This window comes from Gorilla gorilla, chromosome 13 (assembly GCF_029281585.2).
Source record: "Gorilla gorilla gorilla isolate KB3781 chromosome 13, NHGRI_mGorGor1-v2.1_pri, whole genome shotgun sequence".
Lineage (NCBI taxonomy): Eukaryota > Metazoa > Chordata > Mammalia > Primates > Hominidae > Gorilla > Gorilla gorilla.
The window spans coordinates 80,944,641-80,963,570 of NC_073237.2; the positions used below are offsets into that span (position 1 = coordinate 80,944,641).

General features: G+C 39.8%; 1 protein-coding gene across 19 annotated transcripts in view; it reads left to right on the plus strand.

The window, feature by feature from the left end:
• The window catches only part of NTRK2 (neurotrophic receptor tyrosine kinase 2), a 358,350-nt gene that overhangs the window by 71,491 nt on the left and 267,929 nt on the right, over positions 1-18,930 (plus strand). For all 19 annotated transcript variants that reach the window (XM_031014296.3, XM_031014298.3, XM_055350885.2 and 16 more), the window contains 3 exons: positions 2,367-2,402; positions 5,446-5,546; positions 12,448-12,547. In XM_031014296.3, coding sequence (XP_030870156.1) covers positions 2,367-2,402; positions 5,446-5,546; positions 12,448-12,547 — 237 coding nt within the window. The remainder of the gene's footprint in view (positions 1-2,366; positions 2,403-5,445; positions 5,547-12,447; positions 12,548-18,930) is intronic.

An 18,930-nucleotide genomic window follows, 5' to 3' on the forward strand; every position in this document is an offset into this window, starting at 1 on the left:
AACCTGTATGTCATTCATAGTCACTGAGGCCGTTTAAATGTGTGGCTGAGATAAATCTGGCTCTGAATCCTCGGTCTTGTCACTTTCTTATGGAGCTGTAGGTGTAAAAGCGATGGTGACCACAGGCCCTTCTCTCACATGCGGGGGGGTCTGTGGGGGCCTGAGAATAAATCAGTGGCCAACTCCTCCCAGGCTAAGGAGTGAAAGCCCCAGAACCAGAAAAAGCCCTCAGTCCTGGGCAGATGGAAAGGATGTGGCTGGGAGTGTCCCCGTTTTAAAACTTGTAAGGAATCCTCTTAGTTCCTGGCAGTCTGGGATGGTTGGCCACCCTACTGCAAATGAAGACCCACATAGTTATATCCAAATATTTAAAGATTATAAATCAAATCAGTGAATGTGAATTGTGAAATAGAGTAGGTTCCACCTTCCTGCAAGACAAATGTATAGTTATGATGACGTGGAAGGCTGGATTTGAAGTTGAAAATCTCATATTGTGTTGAAAGGCACATCGGGAAGAGGGATGAGTGAAATCTTCTAAAATAATGGATTACTGAGTACTTTGAAGACTGACTTGCTCTCTTGGACTTATAGAATCTTTCCTTCAGCAGGGGTAGTAAATTCCCGTGGTGAGGGGGACTCCATTTGGTCTAGGGCTTTTGTAAAGGGAAAGGACTTCAGAGGACAACTGAGTCCCCTGCAAGTGACATCAGGAGGGCAGCCACTGGGACTTCTTGCTGCTGCTTTATTCATTGAGTTAGCCCTCAAACTACAGGGCAGCTTTCAAGACTCTTCTCAGAGTGTTATAACAGCTATAAGCAACCCTGACAAGACATATTCACATATGATAACTCAAAATGAGTTTGAATTGGTGTTTGGGATAGTAAAATTCTTCAAAATATGATTGAAATTTACTGGAATCAATGACTTTGCATACATTGATACAGTGCCATCATATGTGGCTGCACAGGGTGTGCACTGCACAATTTCCCATCACATGTGGCTGCGCAGGTGCACAGGGTGTGCACTGCACAATTTCCCATCACATGTGACTGCACAGGTGTGCAGGGTGTTCATGGCACAATTTCAGGTGATGCTATTCACATAGACTACAACATTAAAGGCGCCCCCTAGAGTTGTGGGAAGCATGCACTATACAGCAGTATGCAGTATCCCTGGATGGAAGTACACAGCCATTCATTTCATTTTTTTTCCCTGCTGAAATAGATATTTTTCTAGTTGAAATGCGTTACAATTCTAATTTGAACACTGGGGCCACTTTTATTTGGTTCTTCATTTAGACTAACCTTGATTATTCACTGGAGAATTCATGAACAGAAAATTGGCTCATTTCGCTTTACTTTAATGGCATTTTCCTGCTAAGGGTTCAGAAGTGAAATGAAAACTGAGTAAGCTTTATGGTTTACAAGTTTTACTGTTTCACATGGCAAGTGAGGACTAAAAGCATAGGAAATAGCTTTGGAAATTCATTTTGCAATCACTTAAATGTTAAAACAAAATTTAATTTCATTTCCAAGTAGACTTTCATGTAGAGACCCAGTTAGCTCTGATTGGAGAATAAGTAGCAAATGTTTTTGTTACCAGTTCTTGTTGATGCTGAGTTAAAAAAGATGTTTTTGGCAAGTCTCATAGGAATACCTTAAAGCAGAATATTCTGATCATCTTGGTGACTGCAGAGCCATCCTCCAAAATTAAATTGATAACTTTTACATTTCTCTCTGACATACCATTTTTTATAACTTCTTACACATCAATGATTTCAATAGAGGAAGTACATTTTATTTTTCTTTGTTGTGTTAGGGCTTAAAAAAGGTTTCTTCAGCCTTAGAAACTCCCCTGAAGATAAGGTGGAGAATAAAATTGTGCTTTAGATAGCATTATGCAGGGTGGTTAATAACATGCTCCTGAATGCAAATGGCCCTGCTACACACTTAACAGTAACCCGCAAACCATCAGAGAATAACAAAAGTGGTACGAAAATTATTTGTCTCTGGAATAAAAATACCGAAACTGCAATGAAAATAGCCAATTGTGTAAGAGAAACAGTACCAAAAGAAGAAAAATGGTAATAATTCATTGATTGCTGAAGTTTTTTCAAAGCAATTTGTGATCTTTTTTTGTGATTTCTTTTCTTTTTTGGAGGGATGAAAGTGGGAGAACTGGGGAGGGGAACGGAGTTAATGTGGAACAACTCAAGAACTTAAAGTTTTGTTTACCTGTCCTGTAAAAGCAGTCTATTAAATTGCAAAACTTCAGTGTATGTCTAGCTTATTTTAGTTGACATAGGTTAGTAATTTTTTGACTCCAAAATGCATACTTACAAATCTTTGCTCTGTTTTGCCTTTTAGGTGCAAACCCAAATTATCCTGATGTAATTTATGAAGGTAGCTATCATGTTTTCTACTTTGTATTTCTTTTTCAAAATGTTTGTGTATCATGAAGTAAATCAACTGAAAGAAGATTCTTCTAAGCTCAGTTAAATTTACACTTTAAGCATTACATAGGTCAAAATAGTATTTCAAAAAATCATTCAATATTGATGGCCGTTTTCCCTTGACATTTACAGTGCCTGTAAATAGCACTTTCTCTCTCATACCCTGTTCTTGGAAGTAGTAAATCCATTCCGTTGGCTGTAACAGACATCGTATTTCCTTAATTGGGAACTAATTACCTGTTTAAAAGCCATGGCTACCAAGAAAAGGGAGGTATATCAGTTTCTGGCTATGACAGTAAAGCCAATTCAAAATGATGTTTCTTGTGTAATGAAGGTGTTTGGCTCACAGATGGGAACCTCAAAGGTAGGGCTTGATTTAGGGTTGGTTAAAGCAGCAGCTCCACTATGTCATCTGGGACCCAAGTTCCCTTTATCCTACTCTCTTTTTCCCACCATGCCAGCTTCACTGAAGGCTGGTCCCCTTGTGGTTACAAGAGAATGTGGCGGGGGAGCTGCTGCCATTCACAAGGATGGGAGAAAGGGAAGCGCTCCTGAAGGCGTCCTCAAGGAAAGAGAACTTCCCAAGAGACAAGAGCCAAGCCCTCTTTGTATCCAAGTCAAGACCCAATTGGGTCATAGTCCATTCTTGCCCTTATTACTGCTAAGAGGGATGGATTATCCCTTCAGTAACTAAATTCACCCCCAGACTTTAAGTCAGCTTCCCCGAAGGTGGATAGGCTTAACCCCTTGAAAAAAAAATGGGATTCTCTCAGGAATGTGGAAAGAAAGAAACCAAAGTCCACTATATTAGCTTTTTTTTTTTTTTTTTTTTTTTTCCGAGATGGAGTCTCACTTTGTTGCCCAGGCTGGAGTCCAGTGGCGCAATCTATGCTCACTGCAACCTCCGCCTCCCGAGTTCAAGCGATTCTCCTGCCTCAGCCTCCCGAGTAGCTGGGATTACAAGCACGTGCCACCACACTCGGCTAATTCTTATATTTTTAGTTAAGACTGGGTTTTACCATGTTGGCCAGGCTGGTCTCGAACTCCTGACCTCAGGTGATTCACCCACCTTGGCCTCCCAAAATGCTGGGATTACCAGGGTGAGCCACCATGCCCGGCCTATATTAGCTTTTGATGGAATATCGCATCTCTCCTTTGCTGTTTTGATCGAATGCCAAGGATGTTTTCCTAGGTGTGAAAACCCATATTTAACAGATTTCCAAGCCAGCAAGCCACTGTTTGGGGAAGTGGAAGGCTACATTTCAAGACTTGCTTTAAATTTAGGAATGATTAAAAGATTGATTAAAACATTATATTTATATATTTTCTGTAAAATATTCTGTTCTTTAATTTTATATTTATATATATTGATTGATATTTTATTTTTTCTATAAAATGAGCCTGTCTGTATATTTATTATATGCGTGTGTATTTAACCTGAGCTAATTTTAAGTTGGGGAATAATATTGTCTTTACCTGCTTGTGCATGTTAAGCCATATTTCTTCCAAGCTGTGGTTTGGTTGATTTTTTGCATATGATTTGTGTGTTGTTGTGTTTGTATTTGTCTTGATATGGTTTAAAGGAAGAATCTCTCAAATTGTTTCACAGAGAAATACGTTTGAATTGTGGTTTTACATCTTAAAATTACATTTTTGACCCTTTCCCAGTTAATTCAAGACTTTAAAAATGTCATCTTCCTGTTAGCCTCAGATCCCACTTTGGATCTTTTGGCCAAAATGTCATGATACTAAACTGTAGATACTTGAATGATTTAAATTTTGCAGATGTAGTTGGCTATAACATGAAGAGGGAAAACTAAACAAATAAATGATATCCATTAGTGTTTAAAATTAGTAAGTTTTAAGATATTCAAAAGGAAAATGATGAGAATGTGGTTTTGGCATTAAGAATGAAACAGCAAACACATAGAAAATAGATTTTTTTCTGTTATTTTTTATTCCCAAAGGAACACATTGCTAATAAAAATACAATTTAAATTGGTTGCCCTGAGGCCAGCATGATGATTCTACCTGGAGAAGTTTAGCTGGGGCTGCATTAACAAGGTAGCCTCTTCAGGATGGAAATTGAAGGCAGTGTACCTATTTAGAATTAAAATACAAACATTATAAACCTCATTGTTTGCAATAAGTTTACCAAGAGTTTTCTGAGACCTTTTATATGCAATATTGCTAATAAAAACTTTGACAACCCCTGAAAAAAAATCAGTCATTATTTCTATCCTGACCCATGGTAGACTAAAATTGATCCAGAAGGCAGCAACTGCATTTGCGACTTGGTGAAATGAGAACAGAGCGTTAACAATTCTAAGTATTGTGTGGATCTACCTTTTAATCATTCTGAAACTGAAATATTGGCAATTCAGAACTCTTCAAAAAAGTTTACGTGTGGACCCAGGTTTCATACTGATGCTTGTTCCACATATCCTCTTACGTCCCTGCCCTTTGTGCAAATAAGTTGCACCTGTCCTGGAAATCAGTGTTGCTCATTTCAAATCTGGCGTCACGTGTGAGCGCTGCCATCTTCTTGCCTTCACCTGGTCATGTAACTTTCCTCCACTGATATTCTTCAGCTGTAAAACTGGTAGTTATGCTCTGTCTCTGAAGACCTTTCCGGGTCTATAAATCTATGACACGTAGATGATCGATTCCCTGTCGTACTTGTTTTAAATATGCCATCCATAAAGGGGTATATGCTTATGTGCAAAGAAAAATCCCTGAACCAGGTTTGGGGCTGACCAACAAGACAATGATGTAAAGGTCTGGGTTGAATAAAATGTGGGCGTTGTGCAGTCTCAGCGCTGCAGTGGATTGAACTCAGCAGCCTGGTCACGTCCCTCCACAGCCAGACTGTCGGGGGTTTGGAATCTTTGTGATTTGTCTTGCTTCATTCTGGCTCTTACTGTGGCCTTGTGTTTGTTGGCAGCTTAATGACAACTTCATGTTCTTCCTCATTCCCCCTTTGCCCACTTAAGATTATGGAACTGCAGCGAATGACATCGGGGACACCACGAACAGAAGTAATGAAATCCCTTCCACAGACGTCACTGATAAAACCGGTCGGGAACATCTCTCGGTGAGTGGAATAAATAGGTGTCTGAATTGGTTCTGAGCATTTTGGATGCTTCCATGTTAGAGGAATGTAGCTGCTTTAATAAGACACTTTTATTGTTCAGATATAAATAGGGTGTTGAAGGTTGGAAGAATTAATAAAAGGCTTAACAAAAGTGATAAAGGTGTTATATGGCCTTTGACTCATTTGCTGCTTTTGTGCACCACTTTTAGTTGTTAGTGGTTCCTATTTCAATTATCTGTGCTTTAGAAGGGTATCACTAGAAGAGCAAGAAACCAGCTTTATCATTCAGGGACTACACCTTCATACCTGTCTCCTTAAATTTTTAATATAATTTTGACTGCTCACTAGATGTAGGGAATCCAGTAGCTTCTGAAAGGGACTGGCGGTGGAGGGGATATAATCATATGAACAAAATTAAGATTAGTTGTTTAGAATTCATCAGAGACCCTGGAGGTGAATATTAGCACCTCAAATACAAATAGAAGCAGAGCAGTGCAGTACAAGAGATAGAAGTGGAGGAGCAGATGTTTTGTTCCTTATAGCTGGGACACTCTGAGGAGCCTTTGTGGGGCAAGTGACTTTTTGCATGGCCTGTGCAGAAGGGTTGGGATTTTGACATACAGGAATGGAAGAGAAGGGCATTTGAGGCATGTGAACAGGAGCTTGTAGGTGGAGAAACATCGTGAAGGTGCTTGATTGGAGGGTAAGGCGTGTGCAGGACAGCAGGGTTGGAGATACAGATTGTGGCCAGGTTGTAGGTCTTGACACAGAGTCTCAGGTGTGTAGATTTACGGCACAGTGAAGAGCCGTTGAAGAGGGAAGTCACATGATCCCAGGGGTCTATGGTCAGTTGCTCTGGTCCGAACCCAACAACTTCCTCCAGTTGTTTCTTTTCCTCACTGTCATATGCATACAGAGCTTCCTGTGAGCTCTGCCTCCTTATAAATTCCAAATCTGTCCATATCTCCTCACCTCCACGGTCACAGGCTAACCCAGGGGTTGGCAAACTATGACCCATGGGCCAAGTCCAGCTCACCACCTGTTTTTGTATGGTTTGCAGGCTAAGAATGGTTTCTACCTTCTAAGTGGTTTAAAACAACAAAAAAGAATGATATTTCATAACACACAAAAGTTTTGTGAAATTAAAATTTTATTGTCCATGAACAGAGTGTTACTGGAACACAGTCACTTGTGTTCATTTACATACTGTCTGTGGCTGCTCTTGTGCTCCGATGGGGGTGGAGTAGTTGCGGCAGAGACCATATGGCCTGCAAAGTGGAAAATACTTACTTCTGGCCCTTTACAAGGAAAGTTTGCCTCGGTTGTTCTTTCCTGCATGACCACGCAGCCTCCTAACCCATCTCCCTCTCCCACCCTTGTGTTTCCTGGTCTTTTCCCACACAGCAGCCAGAGTGATCTTTGTAAAGTGCAGATCAGATCATTTTTTTTTTGTTATAATTCTCAGAGTCCTCTCACTGCAATTGCAATAAAACTTTTCATATGAAAGCCACACTCTTCATGGTGGCTTATGAGCCCTGGGTGACCTCGTCCTTCCCGAGCTCTCTGACTTCATCTCCCACGCTCTTCTTACTGCTTGCCACCTGCCTTTTTCATGCTCTCTCCAGTGCTCCAGTCCTGCTCTTTGTACTTGTGGCTCCCCATCCCAGGCATTTGCTTCCTGATGGCCATGATGTGGCTTCAGCTAGGTGGCCAGCATGCAGCCATTGCCCACTTCCATTTTCTTCTGAGCAGTTATCATTGTCTGGAATGACCCCATTTATTTGTTTGTTTAATGTATTTTTCTCTTCTCTAGATTCTTTAGTAAGACTCTTAGTAGGGGCAACCTGGTCAGTGTTTTTCACAGCTGTCTTCTTAAGCCCTCAGAATACTGGCTGACACCTAGTAGGCACCTAGTACACTTTGCAGACTGGCTAGACTTGCAGTGAACAGTATAGGGCAGAGGAACTGGAAAGGGGTGATCCATTAGGGGTTTGGTGGAGCAATAAAGACATGCGATATATACTTGAACCAAGGCCACGAGAGTGGAAATGGGAGGTGCATAAACAGATGCAGTGCAACTGCAACTTTATGCATATCTAGTATAGAGGTATGCATGCATGCACATGCACACACGTATACACACAAACACACATGCTTCCGTAGATGACTATATGCATTACATTGAAATAGCAAGAACAAATACCATGGTAAGTCAACTGGGGAATGGTATCTGCTTCCTGCCGTATGCAATCATTTTAGTTTTTAATTCTTATACCAATCCACTTAATATTTCTTGGTGTAAGAAAGTAGTTTGTGTACGTAAGAAATCCAAGCAGCATGTATTAAGCCCAATTACACAAAATTATATGTTGACTTTAGTTTTCTGGGTTTTTTTTTTTTTTTTTTTTTTTTTTTGAGATGGAGTCTCACTCTGTCACCCAGGCTGGAGTGCAGTGACACGATCTCGGCTCACTGCAAGCTCTGCCTACCGGGTTCACGCCATTCTCCTGCATCAGCCTCCCGAGTAGCTGGGACTACAGCCACCTGCCAGCATGCCTGGCTAATTTTTTTGTGTTTTATTTAGTAGAGACATGTTTTCACCATGTTAGCCAGGATGGTCTCAATCTCCTGACCTTGTGATCTGCCCGCCTCGGCCTCCCAAAGTGCTGGGATTACAGGCATGAGCCACCGCACCTGGCCTTCTGGGGTTTTTAAAATACAAATGATAAATTTAGGCACCTGATTGGCATATCTCCATCTATAGTATAGTTGCTGGAAGGCAAGATCAGTGAGTTTGTATATTATGACTTTGCGGAAGGCTCCTAAAATCTGTATGAGAGGTGCAATATTGTGTTTTGTAGAATTTGTGTGGTTCAGATATTTTATATATAAAGAGTTCTTGATCACAGGAGGGATCATTAGATTAGAAGAGTTTGAGAGCCAAGAAGCAGATACAAAAGTTAAAAATGTTTCTGGTCCAACAAGTGCTCTTCCAGCATTTTGTTGGATTTGCAGGGGAGGGCAGATCTCCCTTGTTCTATCCTAAGAAATATCCTCAGATGAAAACTAACCCATCAAGCAGCCAACCAACCAATCAAACAACTGACCAAACAAACTCACCCATGCTCATCTCCCGTGTAAAAACCACCTCAACACATGCAAGGTACACAAAATTCTGTATTTCTCAATCTGATTTTGAGGAAGTTATTCTTTTCATTGTCAAAGGCATCCTTGTTTACAAAAGGATTTAAATTTAGAATGGCTTCAGTAGCTTTAAGTATTTGTTTACAGATCCTTAGCTGCTTTTCAGCAGTAGAGCCCACTTCTCATTTTCTAGGTTGACTTACACATTCTATAACTAGGCAGAGAAGCCAGGGCAGGCATTACTGTCTAATGAAGAAGCAGAAGCTTGGGTAAGTGAAGCATCTATTCTAGCTGTCATGACTGGTAAAAGCAAGGTGTCCTGTGAACGCAGGGATCTAGGACTCCTAAATCCCAGTTAAGGACTGTCCAAAGCAGGGAAGAGACTGTACTGTGGTACTGCTGCATGGTTGGGGGACTTTCAGGCCAAGTCATCTAACCTCCCCCATCACAGTTTTCTTATTTATCAAATGGAGTTTGACTTTGTTTATTTAGGTATTCTCCATCTATCTGTAGAAGTCTGCAATTTAATAATAAAGAAACTTATAACTAAAATACTATGATCTCTTTCCCATGAAAACATTAGTTAGAAATAAAGATTTTAAAAAACACCCAAAGTCATGAGGTCAGCTTGAGTGAAATGGTTACGTTTATCCATAATTAGCTTTGTAGGAGTTGCTACCATTCTGTTTGTATATAGGCTGCAGAGACAGAGTTAGATCTGTATTGGCTGGGCACGGTGGCTCATGCCTGTAATCCCAGGACTTAGGCTGAGGCAGGCGGATCACCTGAGGTTGGGAGTTCGAGACCAGCTTGACCAACATGGAGAAACCCCGTCTCTACTAAAAATACAAAATTAGCCAGGTGTGGTGGCACATGCCTGTAATCCCAGCTACTAGGGAGGCTGAGGCAGGAGAATCACTTGAACCTAGGAGGCGGAGGTTGTGGTGAGCCAAGATCGCACCATTGCACTCCAGCCTAGGCAACAGGAGCGAAACTCCGTCTCAAAAAAAAAAAAAAAGTCTATACTCAAACATTTGCAGAAGCGTTTTTGGGGAGATATACTCACAGTTAAAGTACCAGAGAAGAGAATGATCATTACTTTTGCTCCACACTGGCCAAGAGCTTTGTATATCTTCTTTTTGTGCTCTGTGTTTTATTTAATGCTCTTCTCATCTGGCATGAAAGATGGTGTCCTGGGAGAATTAGCCATATGTTTTTATTTTCCTGCCTTCATTCTCAACCACATGCTTTGCAGAGACAGTGTAGTGGATAAATCACAGGATTTATACTTGGGCAGACTTAGTTCCATTTCCAAGCTCAGAAGGTGTGACTGTGAGCAGCTTACTTAATTTTTTTGTAAATCTTAGTTTTTTCATCATCATCATCACAGCTAACATTAATTTATTATATATTGTAGTAGATACTGTTCCAAACCCATTATCTGCATTAACTCATTGAGGATTTACAATAACCTACAAAGTAAAATAATTATATTCTCCATCTTACACATGAAGATTATGAGATGCAGAGAGGTTAAGTAATTCTGAAGTCATGCAGCTGAGTGAGAAATCTAGATTTTATACTCAGGAAAAACCCATGGTCTTAATCTCTACCCTATAATGCTTCTCACTATGAGATGGGTATATCAGTCAGAATAAGCTATGCTGCAGTAACAAAACCTCCACATCTTGGGGACTTAAAACAAAGTTTTCTTTCTTGCTTCGTTTAGTGTATTGGCTAGGAGCTCTGTTCAGCCTTGTCCTTGTTCCAGGACTGTGGATGACAAAGCATCCACATTTTTAAAGGTTAGCCTTTTTCTTTATGACAGAGATAAAGAGCACTGTGGAACAGGTGGAGCAGGGTTCCTCAACCTTGGCACTATTGGCATTTGGGGATAAATAATCCTTTGTTTGGGGGGCTGTCTTGGGCACAGTAGGATGTTAATAATGCCTGGCCTCTACCCACTAGGTGCTAGTAGTACTTTCCCCCTCGTTGTGACAACCCGAAATTGTCAAGTGTCCCGTGGATGGCAATATTATTGTCCCTGGTTGAGAAACACTGCCTTAGACTAAGATCTTGGACAAGAAGTGAAGTTCTACACCCTGGCAGTGACACAAGTCTCAACTAGTCACGTGACCACTTAACCACAAGCAAGCCAGGAAATGTATCCTACAAAGAGAAACACAGAGAAAACCAGAAATATTAGACAAACAGCATTAATGATTACTATGGATAGGGATAATAATATCCATCTTAAAAATTGTTGTGCAGATTCTTAAGCCAGAATGGCTCTCTAAGAAATCTCAGAGCAGGCATTGGCGACTATGTTCAAGTCCAGCTGCTGCCATTGTAAATAAAGTTTTATTGGAACACAGTTATGCCCATTTGTTTACATATCATCATTGGCTGCTTTCATGCTCCACCGGCAGAGCTGGATCCTTAGTTGCGGCAGAGACTGCAAGGCTGGCAAAGCCTGAAGTATTTACCATCTGACCTTTACAGCAAAAGTTTGCCAACTCCTGGTTTAGAGAAGCCAACTGTTTTTGGAAGCAGGACTTTAGGCTGAGTAAGACTGGAAGGAGACACATAGTGCCGCTGACAACTTTGCTCTAAAATATTAAGATGCACTTAGAGGAGCATCATGCCTTGGTCAGCAGCAATGGTAGCAGAGTGATCACATTTCTATGTGTACCTCTGTCATCTCTACCTCTGGGATGGGAGAGGATTCACATATATCTACATCTACCCTCTTGACTTGTGTAATCCACACCTGGCAATTACATTTTTAAACTTACTTAAACTTTTTTAGGCTTATATCATATATATGGGAAAATGCACATATCATAAATGTACAACCCAATGGGCTTTGACAAGTGGAACTCACCCCAGAAGTGCCCTCCTGCTCCCTTCCAGTGCCACTCACTGTTCCCAGGGTACCCTGACTTCTAAGAGCAACAATAGCTAACCTTAAAAATAGCCTTTTATTATGGACAATTTTCAAACATGCACTTCAGTAGAGAGAATAGTAAAATGAACCCCATTGTATTCTTCACCAGCTTCAAGAATTATCGGGCTGGATGCGGTGGTTCATGCCTATAATCCCAGAACTTTGGGAGGCGTAGGTGGAAGAATCCCTTGAGCCCAGGATTTCAACACCAGCCTGGGCAGTATGGCAAAACCCTGTCTCTACAAAAAAACTTAAAAATGAGCCAGGTATAGTGGTGTTTACCTGTAGTCCTAGCTACTCAGGAGGCTGAGGTGGGAAGATACCTTGAGCCCAGGAGGTCGAAGCTGCAGTGAGCCATGATTGTGCTATTGCACTCCAGCCTGAGCAACAAAGTGAGACTCCGTCACACACACACACACACAGAAAAATCACCAGTATTTTGCTGTTCATATTTCATATTCTCTCTCTCCCTTTCTCTGCCCACCTCTCTCTCTCTCTCTCCTCCCTCTTTAGATGGATGGAGAGAGAGCTGTAATATTTTTAAAATGCCAGTGGGATAGCCATTTTTATAAGCTTTAACTTATGTTTTCTCATTTGTAAAGTAGGCATAATAATAGATCTTACATATTTCACTATAGGGTTGTCGCAGATTAAGTGAGTTGGTGTACATAAGGCTGTTATAAGAACAAGTGGTAAGCATTCAATAAATATGAACTGCCTGTATCATTATCATCGTCATGATCATCATCACCATATGATTATAGGGAACTAATTAGCAAGGTTGTGACCACCCTCCCTTCCTTTCTCTAGGTCTATGCTGTGGTGGTGATTGCGTCTGTGGTGGGATTTTGCCTTTTGGTAATGCTGTTTCTGCTTAAGTTGGCAAGACACTCCAAGTTTGGCATGAAAGGTAAGAAGGGTTGTGTTTATTTAGCTTCTTATGTGGATCATTTTTGGCTTATGACTAATGCTAATTACCACTAAAGAAGGAAGTGGCCAGATTTATGATGATTAGGTTTTAAGCCTAAAAAAATAGCAACAAGGCTTTGATACTACAAATCAAGACAGAGCAAAATAATGTTGATTACTCAGCACTACCCACTTTTCCATGAGAACAGTTGTCCCGGGAGACAGAACTGGGTTCTCAAGTATCAAGGGACTAATAAAGATATGACAAAGAAATAGTACTTGATGTTTCTTTTGCTCCAGAAAGGCAGGTGAGACACAGTGGGGATAGGATAACCTGGACACATGTATTTTGTGCAGAAAGGTCTATGCTGCTGTACATTTGATTCCCAAATCTTCAGTGGTATGCTTTTGATGTTGTTCCTGCTTTTCCAGATCCTCATTCTTTGAAATTTAAACAACAGTGTTATGAAGCAAAATAAGAACAGCTATCAGCAGTATATAGAAGCTTCATGAATACATAGCTTTTTTTTTATTTAAGTGGAAAAATTAGCAGGGCTGGATTAAAAATTAGGCACTAATTGACCCAAAATAGATAACTTGTCTTTTTTTAGAGGATGGAAAATTAATTTTACAGGGAAAACTTGTATAAATTTCTTGTTACATAAAAAATGCCTTGGAGCAGTGATTTAATGATTTAAAACCATTTGCTCTGAAGTTTAAACTTATGTATTGGATAATATGCTAGTGTTGTATTTTGTGTGGTCTCCTATAGATAGACACTATTTAAAAGTGTCTAAATGGGAATGCTGTGAAGAAGGTTTAGTGGTGTCTTAGTTGTGTTGGAGAGTAGGTCAGGTGGATTTTCTTTATCTGTATGGTCTGTTAGAATTACGGGTAATGTTGCTAATATTGCTATTTACTTGAAAGGGAATGTTTCAGTAGCAATAAGTTGCCCAGCATACACTGACATCTGGGATAGAGCAGATCTATTTCTGATGTTTCCTCTTTTCCCTTTGTTGGTGCCTGTGAACATTTCTAAGCCAGAAATGAACAGGGAGGAGTGGTGGTAAACTGGGGCTTAAAATAACTCCAAAAACCTCGTCCTGGTTCCTGCTTGGCCAGCTGATCCTTGATGTTTCTTCAGGGGAGGAAAGATCTTTCATTCTCCAATTATAAATAAAGCTTGGGAGAGGGACCACCCCACAGTGATTTTAATTCATCCTGTGGGGTGGTTCTCAAACTTGACTGTGTGCCAAAAACTCCTATAGGACTTGAGAAAACACAGATTCCTGGGCTACCCCCAGAGTTTCTGCTTTAGCAGGTCTAGTGTGCACCTGACAGCTGGCATTTCTAACAGTTTCTGGAGAATACTGATCCTGCTTGCCCTGGTTGTTGTGTTCTCTACACAACAGTGTAGAGAATCACTGTTCTCTACAATAAACATGGGCTGCCAGGCCCCCTTCGGAATGTGACAAGATGTTGGTAGAGACATCGCAAACCAAACTCACCCACAGCTTTGCACACATTTTGGGATCCCCATATCTCAACTGCACCCAGGCCCAGGCTAGGCGGCTGCTCTGTGTGTGCCGCACCCTACCATGGCATTTGGCGGTTCTCATGTTTATCAGGTGCTTTCCTTCCTTAGAGGCACTTGGACTGGATGTCTCTAAACATAGATTTCACTGGAGGCTACCAACTAACATTAGAGTTTCCAGTCTTGAAGGGTTTAGTTTGAAATATTTCATCCCATGAGCTTTTTGGAGAGAGGATATACCCAGGTTCTTCTGGGATCTCAGCAAAAGCTAAGTGGGAATCCATGGAGCAAAATTTAGGAACTTCTTCCCACCCTTGGTTTAGGAAAATCACTGGCAGAATTACCAGTAAATGGCAACCTACTCCTTACAATGTGGCAATGGAGGAGAAAAAACGTAGACATTTTCTTTCAGAGAAGAAAATTATGTTGCATATTGAGACTCCAGCATTAAGGCTGAAACAGTATTTCATTTAGATAATTTGGGGTGATTACCACTAAAGTGTCTACATTTTCTGAGTATAACCTGAGGGCATCCTTAATGAATTATAAGAAAGAGTGTGCTTAACCCTGCCACAGAGCCAGTAAATGGCTTCCTACAGCAGTAACTACTATACATATTGTATGTTTTGTTCCCTCATTCCTACACACAAATACAATCATTTTTAGAAATTTTGTCTCAGAGACTTTTTTTTTTTTTTTTTTAGAATAGCTTACTGTTCTATTTTAAGCTACATGTCTATCTGGGGCATGATGTGAATAAAAAGAGCCTGATCTAGGGTTATTGTTTTGCAAGTCAGATGTCGAGTTGATAATCTTTGGGGATCTAGAAATTAAGATATGGTTCATGTATCGAGTGCAGATGAAACTGCTTAAAACGTGGTATTTAAACATTAATGTGAGTCAGTGTATTTTAAATGCTATTAGAGCTGAGATTACCACTGAAAAACATATGTCTTAAAAAAGGGAAGAAAATGTAAAAATACTATTATGCTTCCGAAAATAACCAGGCAATGTATTAGTTGTGGTTTCTTAGTAACAACGGTATGAACTGTGCATAGCTTTGGCCAGGACTAGGCACCATGTAAGAGGCTTGTGGCTGCTGTGCAGATGAGCTGTTCAGAATGTTATTCCTCCCTTCCTAAGCATCTTTGGGGAGGGTCTAAGCTCATCCTTATTCTCTTTTGCTGGAGGCAGATGGGACAGGAGGAAGGTGGCCGGCTCACCCATAGGCACTCACAGCTTTTTGCCCATCCCTAGCAATGCGTGATTTATTTCGAGTGTTGACTGTTTCCATCTGTAATGGAAAACTCGAGAATATAAATGACAGTTCAATGCTGCTGATATGAAGGGCCCAGAGGAACAAACCCCAGAAACCTCTTAAGGTCACCACACTACAGCTGAATGCAGGGCAACACAAGCTTTATGGATTGGCCTGAGATCCACACCTTACTCCTGCAAACATTACTTATGGTATTGCTCCCATGGGGAGGTGATTTCTAAATTCCAAACTAGTGAGTGAAACTTGGATTTGTAAATACAACCAGTGAATTGCGGTGTTGTCTTTGAAGATGGGTCTGCAGGTCTGTAAGCTTCATCGGGTTTCGTTCCTTGTTCTGTGGATTCATCGTAAACCAAATGCTGATGGTCCACTCCAGAACAGGCAGCACAGACTTTGAGCTCCATGGCAACAGCATTCATATTTGTGGTGTTCATCTTTATCTACTGAGTGCCTAGCCCAGAGTTGGTGCTCAATACATATTAATGACAGAATGATCAGAGAAGATTTTCAACTCCGTCCGCCTAAGTTTGGTAATTGGAAAACAGTTAGTATTTGGAGGATGGCTAAACAGTGAGTGACTAAAGAGAGAACCTGAGACTTTTCTAAGTTTCTAAAAGAGACAAAGTCCCACCTCTTTTTTTTTTTTTTTTTTTGGTTATTCCATATGAGTCATGGCCATAGACAAGAGATCAGTTTGTCCCGGTTTTGTCTCAGGGTATGTAGGTTTTCACACACTGTTTTAAACAATCATCATTGTTTAAGTTTGGAGGATTCACTTTGACTTTTTATTTTGCATGTGAACATCTTCAATTTCTACCTCCCTACCTTTGAATGTATCGTTTTGGAATATGTTGTTTTTTCAGTTCTGAAGTTGGCAAAAGTGCTAGATTGGGGATTATATCTTGCGGTAAACCTAGAATTTATGTTTTATTCTTGCTTGATAGAGTTTAAGCTTCTTACTGCTAGTGTCCAATAGGCTCCCGGCCCTGTTTCCATAAAGATGTCAAGGGGTAGAATTTCTCCCAGTCAGTTTTTCCTTGTTTATTTCTGTGCCTTTACACTGTCCTATTGCTTTTTTGGTTGATATGTAGCTACCATAATTGCAGAAGCTAAATAATGCCCTTCTGTTAGTGTTGGCCATCTATGTAGGGCTTATTCATACATATGTTTAATATGTATGAATAAAATGTATACCAAATCTATCTAAATCTATGTCGGTATCAATATCCCTATATGAAAATGCATAATATTATCCCTTTTCTTCTAAGGCTGCCTCTGGTTTGTTTTAATTTTAGTTTTCACTGAAGTAGGGCTGAAAGAATTTTCCAGAACAGCTCCATTGCCAAAGGAATAGGCAACCATGCCTTTGAATGCTCTCCTTGTGTTGTAACCAAGTCTTGTGTTTAGCTCTTGCATTGCTTCCTGGCTCCGTGTCTTCACTGAAGATGTAGGAGTGCATGTGAAGGGAAAATGGAAGCACTGAGGAGCACCAGGGCTGCCAAGTCTTCAAAGGGTGCTCCACATTGGGAGCCCTGCCTGTGGCATTGATGGTGTACAGGGTTGCAAAAAATATAAGGGAGCCAGCAGGGAGGAGGGAGCTTGGCATTCATCACCCTGTTGGAGGATAGTTTCGGCTATCAGTTTTGTGTTATTTACATTTCCTGATGGAAGTCCACATATGATATCTAATTCCTAAGTACTAATGCAGCCTTTGTCACTCGAGAGTGAAATATCTAAATGACCCTAAGAAATCTCTGTAGAAGAGACTAGAAGAGGAAGCTTTCTTCTCATTCAGTGCTAATAGACTGCACAGATTTCCTCTGCAGCCTCTGATTCTTGTATGTAAACTCCCCTATCCACATTCATTTGTCCTACTTAAGTGTTGGAGGTTTCCAACTAGTAAAGGCTGGAAAGCTACCCTGCCTTGGGATGCAGATCTGGGTTTTCCTAAGTCCAGACTGAAGGCCCACAGTTCAACTTTCTGCTCTTATAAATGATCTTTGAGTGTCTTTCAATAGCAACCAAAAATCTGCCTATTTAAAAATAGTCATAAACATAGCGGGGCCAAAGCTAAAGAGGTTGAAGGTTAAAGCCTTTTATATGAGCTGAAAACAATTCTGAGAAGTTTAAGAGGTTGAGTTTAACAGATATTTGGATCAACTTTTAAGAGGAAAAAATGTGACCAAAAGCCAGAAACACAGTTGTAGAAACATCTGTAAGGACAAACTGTTTTCCATATGCACCCTCTTCCTTCTTCTTTTTTTTTTTAAAGAAAAATACCATCGAAAAATTAGAATGGTAACAATTGAATGCATTCTTGTTTTTCAAAATTTCAAGGAGTTTAGAAATACATAAACATAAAAATGGATGTTCCCATCACCTTCTTCTGCATGACCATTTCCACTCCTAGAAATAAGTTTCTTTAACTTTATAGGGTGCATATAGTATGTAAACAATCAAATATATGGCTTCATTTTTGATTCCATAAGGAAATTATAATACCAGTCTTGTTCTGCATTTTTTGGGGGTAACAATTTGCCTTGCGGATTTTTCTTTATCAGTACCTAGCTATCTACTACATTCCATTTAATAGTATTTCCCAGTTGTCTGATATCAGGCTACTTGGATCTGAAACCTGGCTCTGCCTCTTACGAGCTATGTGACTTTGAGCAAATATCTCATCCTCTCTTGCCTCGGTATTTCCATCTGTAATGGGACAATACTAATACCTAACCCATAGGGTTGTTATGAAGACAAACTGAGCTTATATATATAAACCACTTGGGAATGTTTCTGACACTTAGTAATTGCTCTATAAATATGTAATGTTGTTAATATTATTGACAAATTATGATTTATTTGACTTTTCTTCTTTTAATGGACATTTATGTTTTTACCAAGTTTTCAGAAAATTATTTCAAGTAATTTTCAAATAATATCTTCTGTATAAAGATAGATACTTGGAAATGTATTGCTAGGAGGAAAGATATATATGTTTAAATGTGAATAGATTACCTTGCATATATGCCTTTCCAATTTAGTCTCCCACTAACAGTATGTAAGGATACCCTTTCATTTCTTACTCTGATCTATACTGAATATTATCAATCTTTTGGCTATTTGAGTTTAAATGATACATTGATTAATAATGAATGTAAATATCTTTATCACATGAAAAATAAGAGTAATGTTTATTTTTATTGTTGAGTTATAGATATACTTTGCCAATTATATATATATATTTATTTATTCATGATATTTGTGGCTCATATTTTCTTCTAGTCTTTTGACTTTTTGATAGTGTCTTTTGGTAACCAGAGATTTACCTTTTTATAAAAGCAAATCTGTCCATCTTTTCCATTTAAGTTGTGTCTTGCTTAGGAAGATCTTTCCTGCTCTAAGGTGGTAAACATATTTCTAAATATTTATTTCACTAGTTTTTTACTCTATGTATTTTTTAAACTTAGCCCTTTAGTCTTTTTGTAATTATTATTATTATTATTATTGAGACAGAGTTTCACTCTTGTTGCCCAGGCTGGAGTGCAGTGGCATGATCTCGGCTCACCACAAC